The sequence below is a fragment of the Macadamia integrifolia genome, chromosome 6, assembly GCF_013358625.1.
Source record: "Macadamia integrifolia cultivar HAES 741 chromosome 6, SCU_Mint_v3, whole genome shotgun sequence".
Classification (NCBI taxonomy): domain Eukaryota; kingdom Viridiplantae; phylum Streptophyta; class Magnoliopsida; order Proteales; family Proteaceae; genus Macadamia; species Macadamia integrifolia.
The window spans coordinates 31,939,681-31,948,822 of record NC_056562.1 but is presented as its reverse complement, the minus strand read 5'-3'; the positions used below and the strand labels follow the sequence as shown (position 1 = coordinate 31,948,822).

The window sequence follows — 9,142 nt, the reverse complement described above, 5'->3', positions numbered from 1 at the left end:
TCTAACGTGAAACCATGGTCTATATAGTCTATAAATATCAAGTGCTACTTTGTACACTACTACTCTTTGTGTGAATGCATCTTGAATGCGTGGGGCTTGGCTTTTTTGTGCACACACACGAGATCTACAGATTGACCTAGAGGTTTTGGGCATAAACCAAGTGAATACCTTATTATGTTTTCATCTGATTATTGATAGGTACATGAAAAGGATGTGATCGGTGTCACCCATCATCCTCACCGGAATGCCGTTGCCACATACAGTGAAGAATGCACAATGAAGATATGGAAACCATGAATCTTCTTTGCCTACTATTTCTTTGTGATCATTCTGTTAAAACAGATTCAGTGCTTTGTACCTTTTTGTCAGTCTTTAGTATTAGTGTTTTACTTATTTTTCCCACTGTGAATTGAGCCATCTGTTACTCATCAGTAAACATGTATCATTGATGTACCTTAATTGGCAGGGCAGTGATCACGCCCCTTAATTTTGCAGGAGGGAATTTCATTTTCATGATATTGGTTACAATTATAAATTCCTGTCAAAATTATATTTATTGTGCATTTCTAAGAACCCAAATTGGATCGGAATAAGCGTAGCCTGATTGATCGATCCATGCTTAATTTCTAGGGTTCAGGCCGATTCCTGACCTATTTCAGCTGATTCTGCATACTTGTATCCTAAATTAGGTCATTACTTTTTCAATATCATTGATGTACCCTAAAGGGGAGAAATAAATAATATTGCAAGTTGGCTAGACAACATTATTTTCAATGGCACGCATTATTTACCAAAAAGGTATGATCTCAATACATTATATTCAAATCTTGTTGTAAGTTGTGACTAAAGTTGGTGAGAAAGTCAACGAGGTTTTTCGGGAAGTTTTCATTCATCATTTGGTGAGGTTGAGGTTTACCACTTCATCCTAGGGCTTACAATCTCCCATAGGGTTTTAGAACCTTCTTAAATTACCCGAGTGCATTTTAGGTCCGCTAGGGAAATTCGGTCTATACTTTTTTGCACTTTTAATATAAGGAAAAGTCTTATGCGTTGTGGATGAAGGAAAAGTACACACATCTAGGGTTGTAGACTCTCTAACTTCACCAAGTCCATGATATTTCTCACTGTCCTTGATACACCATGCATGGCACCTGAACCCCTCTGCCACGGGATGAGCTTGTGAGGGAAAACTCCCACCTTTAATATTACATATTCTTATAATGAGGTTAAGTCATGTCATTTCACATGTGTAATTGAAAGCATCGAAGATAGTGAAGCTGTTGAGAATTCAATAATGGTAAATAACTTTCGATTTATTATTATTATTATTATTATTATTATTATTTTATGGAACATTTTCAAATTATTTTGAAAACTCTTTCTTACCCTTGACTTGAGGAACTTTCGGAAATAAGATGGGAGAAATCAAAAACAGGTTTCAACTTCTTAGATCACCACTTTGATTTCAAGAAGATGCAACCTTTAAATTAACACTAATTGGCAAAAGATATTGAAAGATTAAATGTTTTTCTAAGCTTCTTTGAGAAATGTGCTAAGTTTTCAGATCTGAACCTGACTTCATCCAGTGGAACACAGCAAATAGTTCGTACGATTCTTGCAAGTAGTACAAGGGTTGGACAAGTTCTAAGTTAAGTATGTAATGAGATTGAAGCCTCGGTTCTAAGCCTCCCTCCTACGAATTGTAAGCCTGGGTTCGATAGGAGCAGCATCCCCTATAATCTTCAGCTTGGTGCCTTCTCTAAAAGTATAAAGATGTGAAGTGGTGGAGAGATACTGGGTTCACGAACGGTGATACGTAAGAGATGGGCAAGGTCCCTATTAAGTGGAGTGGCTTCCTCTTCCTCCTATAAAATGTTTCCATTGAATCGATGCAACACAACTTTTTTTTTTTATGATAAAAAGAGAAACAAATCGTTTTATCCATCCATGTTGATGCCTTGTTGGCCCGAGCAAAGTGACTAGGCATTGATCTTGATCACGCCCTCTCACATACCTATGGGTCCATACCCTCTCTTCTTATTAAATGTCCGCCCCTATCATATGATTCATCACCTTCCCTTTGTACCGGTGCAAAACTGTACTTTGATGTCTTATGAAACCAAATCTCTTGAAAAAAAAAAAAGCTAACTTTGTTCTCACTGTCTTCAAAGGCGATTTATCACACTTTTTTTGGATTCATGAAGTAAATGCCATTATTGACTCCTATCCCTAATATGTAATATCAAAAAAATGAAAGGGTTATTTACGTAGCTAGCTTGCCACATGGCTAGCGGCTCGAACAATGAGGACTGATATGGGAGAGCATAGGGGTAATTTCCAAAGAGAGAGGAAGACAGTGAAACTAGCTGGACACCCCAACATCATGCCTAGTCTTTTTCCATATCCAACATACTTTTTCTCAGGTAATGATATTATTCCTTTGAGTAATGATTTTGTTAATATTTATTTTCGTTTTGTTACTTGGTCTCGAAACAATGAGGCTCATAAGTTGGCCAAAGGAACCTCGATTGCCCGTTTGTTCAAAGTGCATTGAGTTGAGTACTCGAGCCCTTAGTTCCTTGTTCAGCCTGCTACTTTGATTAGTAGGAGAGATTTTTTTAGATTTTTCAAATAAAATCGCTTGGTGGAAACGTTTCTTCACTATTTTCGCTCCAAAAAACTGTTTTTTTTTTCTTCCAATTGCATAAAATGCTAAATCTTATGGATTAAGGGATTTTCTTTTTACCCATGGATGTAAAGAAATCCAGTAAAAAAAACTTAAAAAAATTAGCAAATCATAAAGCATAGAAAACATTTAATTTAATTTATTAATTTTTTTGGTAAGAGAAAAATTTACTTTGTTAAAGTCTCAAGTATTCTGCTTTTGATGATGAAAGATGATGCAGCTGTGGTGGGCCTGTGACTGAACTCATATCCTACCCAGAAGCAAAGTTAAGAACATTTGTCTCATAAAAAATGGGAACAAGTTAAAGAGCAAATAAAAATTTAGAAAAGAAAAGCAGAAAAAAAGGCCGCCTCTTAGATTATTCTTATTTTATCCTTTTGGGTGATCCGTCATCCATCAAAGAATTTCTGCAATTCCTTCTATCTTTTAATCTTTTTGTTTCTTTCATGGGTGTCTTTGGCGCCAACTGCCAAGTTCACAAGTCTGCATCCGCTTTCTAAGCTTTAACTATTTACTAAATCTATTGGCGGGTCCCTCTAATCGTGACTTCTCTTAAATGCGATTCCAAGATCAAGAAATCGAGCTCTCTAGTCTCTCCTCCTTCCCCTCCTCCATTACCCATCTCAACTACACCTTACATTCCTGGTCCCTCCCAGAGTTTTAAAACTTTGAGTCCATCCAAAGCGACTTGGATTCCAGATGAGTTACTTGTTCTATCTATGTTTCTCCAATCCTTGATTCGAAAATTTTGGGTTCGTCGAAGAATCTTGATATCGGTTTTTGTTAATGCGAGTGTTTTCGGCCTTCTTGAATCTTCTTCTTTGGTTGGATCGTTGGAAGTGCGTTAGGCTTACCGATGTTGGGTTCAGGTATGAATTTGATCACTACTGTGATCGGGTTTGGGATGAGCGCGACGTTTATTGTGTTTGTCTGCACCAGACTAATTTGTGGGAGAATCCGGGCGGTCGAGTCCAGGCCAGCGTTCGAGCTGGACTCCATTACTGATATTGAACAGGTTTGTTGGATTCAGCAACTTGGGTTTGCTTACTTTTAAGGTTTTAGTGTTCTTCTTTGATCTGGGTATCCTTCGTTTTTGGATTTTAGAGTCACGTTGTGTGCTCTGTCCGGTTTTGCTGGAGGGATTATGCTCGATTTGCTTTCGTAGGTCTTGTGTGGAGTGGTGTCTTCCGCATATCATGTGTTTGTTGGTAGTATCCAATTAGAACTCCGGGCCATCCTATTCTCTTTTTTCAGATTGTGTAGGAACTTGAGCTAGTTGAGGCCTAGCTCTTCTCTAGGTTCTGATGCTTCAGTGAAGTTCCTAGACAACCTTGGATCCAACATTTCTAGAGTAGTGAGAATTGGAACAGAAACTGCTACCATCTTCTGAATGATTTAAACATAAATGAAGTAAATGAACCTGCTTCCAATTCAATGGTTAATATTTGATTGTGAAGTTTCTTTTCCTTCCCCAAAAAAGATCTGCCTCATAATACCTTGGGCAAGGATTTTTTCTTTGAACAAACACTTAATTGGCCTCCTAGAGTTGAACATGTAAATACTCACTAATTGATCAGCTTCCAAATGCTTCCACTTTCTGAATGGGTACTGAAGAGCTAAATTTCATTACTAATCACTACCAGGCTTGTAGTAAGCATGAGAATGACACCAACTTCCAGGGTGGCTACCTTGGTAGTTCCAGTTTATGAGTTTTTTAGCATTGACTAATTTATGGAGAATAAATCATTCCTGTCAGTATGCAGTAATATGGTGGATTGTTGGACAAAAATGATTTATCAATCTTGTTTCCCTTGGTGTCACTGGATTACTAATCACATCGATGGTCCTTTCTCCTATTGAAATTGTTTATGTTTTGAGGTCTGGTGTTTTGATATTTTGCAATTTTGTGACAGCCGGACCATAGGATAAATGGCCTTGAACCAGTTGTAGTTGCAGCAATTCCTACAATGAAGTTCAACCGTGAGGCTTTCCGTTCGGTTGAAGATGCACAGTAAGTGTAGTTGTATTATTTCTTTTCTGATCAGAAGATGTTAATTGTTGTCCCATGGAACTGGGCTGGAAATGCTCATATTACGTTTTTATCATTTCTCAAGCAGCATGATGAACGAGTTATGATATATTTAGACCATTTTACTTAAAGTTGGTGAATTTGAAGATGAAAAGAGTAATAAAGTTGCAGACCTTGATTTCAGCATGTCATATTCTTAATCCAATTCACCCCAATTCCCCCTCCCCCCATTGAAGTCCTACTCATGCAGGTTTTAATTTCGATGTGAAAAATTATAAAATAAACTTCCAAAACATGTTAATCATTATTCATCATGGAGATATAGTAAGAGGTATATAACATGTTGGATTCTTGGGCTTTAATTTCATTTCCTTAACTAAATTTCTTTTCTTGTGTATATTGACAGTCATTGTATTTTTGGCTCCTACAGATGTTCAATATGTTTAGGAGAATACCAAGAAAAAGAGATTCTGCGAATTATGCCGAAATGTGGCCACAATTTTCACCTCTCCTGCATTGATATATGGCTACAAAAGCAATCAACCTGTCCAGTTTGCCGTGTCCCATTACAAGACTCTATTGGAACAAAACATGCAAGACCACCAATGTTTGGCACTGTCCTTCACTCCATGGATGCTCCAGAGATAATAAGTGACCAGTCGCAGCTACCTGGCAGTGTACATTCAGTTGGGAATGGAAGTAACCAAGGCCACCGTGAATCTGTATCCAGAAACTCGGAAAGTACTACAACAGAAGAAACAGAAACAAGGAGATAAAAGAAAACAAGGAAGAAAAAAGGATTCAATTGGACTTTTTTCAGGAAGCAGAACATATATTTGCTTCTTGTTAAAAGATGCTTATGTACAAAAATAGAACATAGCAAGAGATACCTTTTCGAGCATGATCTGTTGGTGACTTGTAGGAACATATGACAGATCTGGGTATAGAAGTGGAAAATTTCCATGGAGAATGAGTGTGTGGTTGAAGTCTCTTACCCCTTATGGTTGCTGATATTTCCATTTCTTCACCTTCAGGATTATCTGAAGTTCTGAATGTGGTACGTAGACAATACACTTGGTGTTTGTACAAGACATTCTTTTTAGAATCAAGCAGTTATCTACATTATTGTTTCAAAACTCAATGGCATCCTACAGTTTGAACTCAAAGCAGATAATCATATTGAAACTTCCTCACATTGCATTTTGTTAAACTTTTCGATTGTCAAGCTCTTGATACATATTCTTATACTTCCCCAATGAGGATTTTGATTCAGTGAAGGGGGCCCATCACCAAGAAGGGGAACTTTTAATTGTTAGATCTGAACCAATATAAATAGCCATAAATAAGCCATCTTGTGCCAGCAGGAATCCCATATGATATCAACCCAATAGTAAGAAGTGTCCTCTTTGGCACATAAATTTCAACTATAATATTACCAGAAGTCCATGCACGAACATTTTCCTTCCCTGAAATGGTGAAAGCGGCATCTATCCCTTGCAATTATCTCTCGATTAAATACCTTAGAGATAACCTTAATAAAAGAATGGCAGTCATTGCAGACACGGAGGTTTTTGACGATCCGAATGGGTAAACCAGGGGCAGTGCTCATCAAGCCAAAAGCTATGGCCAATTTCTCACTATGCAAGAACAAAGAATGTTCTTTCTCTTCCTCATCAATATCAAACAAGACCTCTGTAGTACCCGTTACATGACCTCCAGCCAACTTGACTCTTTGATACATTTCTTCCACCATCATATAGATATCCTCTTTTTGAGTGTGTGATCTATCACCTGCAATGAATTGGTGAATCATTCCATTCAACTCAATCCAACTGTATCCTGGGGTCTTCTCTATTTTCTTAAGTGTCATTTGATTCCTAATTTTCATGGCTTCATCCCATCGATGAATTCCGGCATAGAGATTTGATAATTGCACGTAGCGACCATCAGAATCAGGTTCCAACTCAATTACACGTTTACCCACCTTCTCTGCGAGCTCAGGATGTCCACAGATCCTACAAGCTCCAAGAAGAGTAGCCCACAAGACTGCATTAGCCCTGATGGGCATATTCTCTATAAAGGCCAATGCATCTTCCACCAGCCTAGCTCTGCACAGTAAATCAACCATACAACCATAATGTTCCATCCTTGGTTTAATTTGGTAAACCTCTTGCATTGATTCAAAAACCTCAATACCTTCATTGACCAACCCCGCATGGCTGCATGCACACAACAAGGCAATGAATGTTACGTCATCCGGCATTGATCTTTCATGCTTCATTTGCTCAAAATGTTCCATTGCCTGATGGCCATGACCATGCATTGCTAGCCCTCCAATCATTGTGTTCCATGTGAAGACATTCTTCACTCTCATCTGGTTAAAGACTTGCAGAGAAAAATTAATGCTCCCGCATTTGGCATACATGTCGACCAGAGCTGTCTCAAGGATGATATCGCGGCTCACCTTGTATCGATCAATCAAGAGATGAATATACTTCCCTTGATCTAAGGCCCCTGTCTGAGCACAAGCTGAGAGCACTGTTACAAGAGTGACCTCATCTGGCCTGATATTCACAGACTGCATCTGCCCAAAGAAATCCAAGGCCTCCAAGAAATGACCAGAGTGAGTTAGTCCCGATAACAAACTAGTCCACGATAGAAGGTCTCTCTCTGGCATACTTTCGAATACCTCCATTGCAGACCCCAAATCCCCGCATTTGCAGTACATATCAAGGATTGCATTACCTACTCGAAGGTTTGTATCCAGAGCAAGCTCTTTTGAGTAGTAATGAAGTAATCTTCCTTGTTCGAGGTTTCCCAGTTGGGTAGAAGCCGAAACCAAATGAAGAACAGTCACAGAATCCGGTTGAATACATTCTGATTGTCTCATTTCTTCAAACCAATTAAAGGCTTGCTCATAAAAGCCCTGGTCAATATATGCTCCGATCATGACATTCCATGTCACAACATCTCTTAGAGGATTCCCATCAAACAATCTTCGAGCAACATCCAAGAACCCACAATTGGCATACATTTGAATCAAAGAATTGAGCACAAACACATCGGACTCAAGTCCAATCTTCAACGTCTCACAGTGAAATCTTCTACCCAATTCAGGGGCCGCCAACCGTGCGCAGGCCGTCAATACAAAAGGGTAGGTGTAATTGTCAGCTACAACACCAGATTGAATCATGAAATAGTAAAAGGAGATGGCTTCCGAAGGATTAACGCTTTTGGCGTAGCCTCTGATCATGGTGTTCCAGATGAACATATCTGGGTTCTCAATCTGGATGAATATTTTCCGGGCATAGTCGAGTTTGCCCGATTCGGATATAGCAAGGAAGGAGATGAGCTTGCTGACGGCCTGGTTTTCGTCGAAGAGGCGGTTTCGGAGGAGAAATGCGTGGGCTTGCTTGGTTTTCTTTACGGTGATGCACTGATTCCTGAGCCAAAGCCAGTCCGTGGACAGATGCTTGATCCATTTTGAGGAAGAAGAGATCATCACGCCATTAATCCTGACTGATTCACAACCTTGAGCTGAACATCGGATCTATTTTTATGTGGGTAATTCAGAAAAAGGTTTTAGTACTCCAGTACTATCTTTACAGAATGATAAAATCTCTTAAAACCTGCATCTGTTTAAAATATAAAGTCCTGAAAAGAAGAAGAAATTTTTTTTATGAAACTGTTAGAAGTGAGGGAAAGAATCTAAACTTGAACTCATAAACTCTTATTTCTTATTTTTGCTTTGAGAACCTCAGTTTGACTTTTTACTTCTTTCCTCTCATGTTCTTTCAGGTGATGTCCAAGCAACTGGCCTTCGAGAAAAGGAGAGACCATTTTATATGTTGGATCATTATTTGAACCATTTACAGTTTATTTGGTTCTGGTTACCCATCATCTACCATGTCGTAGATGTTGCAGATTTGGCATAATTTTAGCCTTCATGTTACAATAATAATAATAATAATAATAATAATAATAATAATAATAAAATAATAATAATAAAAGAAAAAAAAAGAGATGGTCATATCCCATTACCCTAATTGGTGAAGAAAAAAAATAGACTCGTCTTTATTATTCTATCAATCTTATTAAAAATTGAAACTATTCTATCCTCCTTAATAATGTTTATCTCATTACCCCTAATGACTCATGGTGAAAGAATTCCCATTCACCGTGGATGAAGAGAGGCTGAGTGCGTCTGAATCCTTATAAAAACTATGAAAAGGAAAAAGATTTATCACAATCCCAAGAGTACCACTTTTCCTTCATATTCGGCATTTTATTAATCTCTTTGCTACGTTTGACCATGGGCTTTTTCTTTCGCTTTTTACTATTCTTTACACGGCCATTGGTATGGTGTTCAAAATCTTTCACATTGGCATGGTGAGATGGGGAACCTTCTCCCAAAATTGGAGAAAGTA

General features: G+C 38.3%; 3 protein-coding genes across 3 annotated transcripts in view; 2 read left to right on the top strand and 1 right to left on the bottom strand.

Moving 5' to 3' along the window:
- The window catches only part of LOC122081998 (suppressor of mec-8 and unc-52 protein homolog 1), a 21,386-nt gene extending 20,873 nt beyond the window's left edge, over nt 1–513 (top strand). The window contains exon 16 of the mRNA XM_042649463.1: nt 199–513. Coding sequence (XP_042505397.1) covers nt 199–297 — 99 coding nt within the window. The 3' untranslated portion in view covers nt 298–513. The remainder of the gene's footprint in view (nt 1–198) is intronic.
- Nucleotides 514–3,030: 2,517 nt separating this feature from the next.
- Nucleotides 3,031–5,851, top strand: LOC122081294 (RING-H2 finger protein ATL39-like). The gene is made up of 3 exons (XM_042648342.1): nt 3,031–3,701; nt 4,600–4,697; nt 5,146–5,851. Exons 1-3 carry the CDS (start codon nt 3,543–3,545, stop codon nt 5,489–5,491), a joined length of 603 nt encoding a protein of 200 aa, XP_042504276.1. The 5' UTR covers nt 3,031–3,542; the 3' UTR covers nt 5,492–5,851.
- On the bottom strand, nt 5,818–8,663 carry LOC122081291 (pentatricopeptide repeat-containing protein At1g08070, chloroplastic-like). Its single transcript, XM_042648340.1, has one exon. The coding sequence runs from the start codon at nt 8,215–8,217 to the stop codon at nt 6,148–6,150; it is 2,070 nt and encodes a 689-aa protein (XP_042504274.1). The 5' UTR covers nt 8,218–8,663; the 3' UTR covers nt 5,818–6,147.
- Nucleotides 8,664–9,142: the final 479 nt, after the last annotated feature.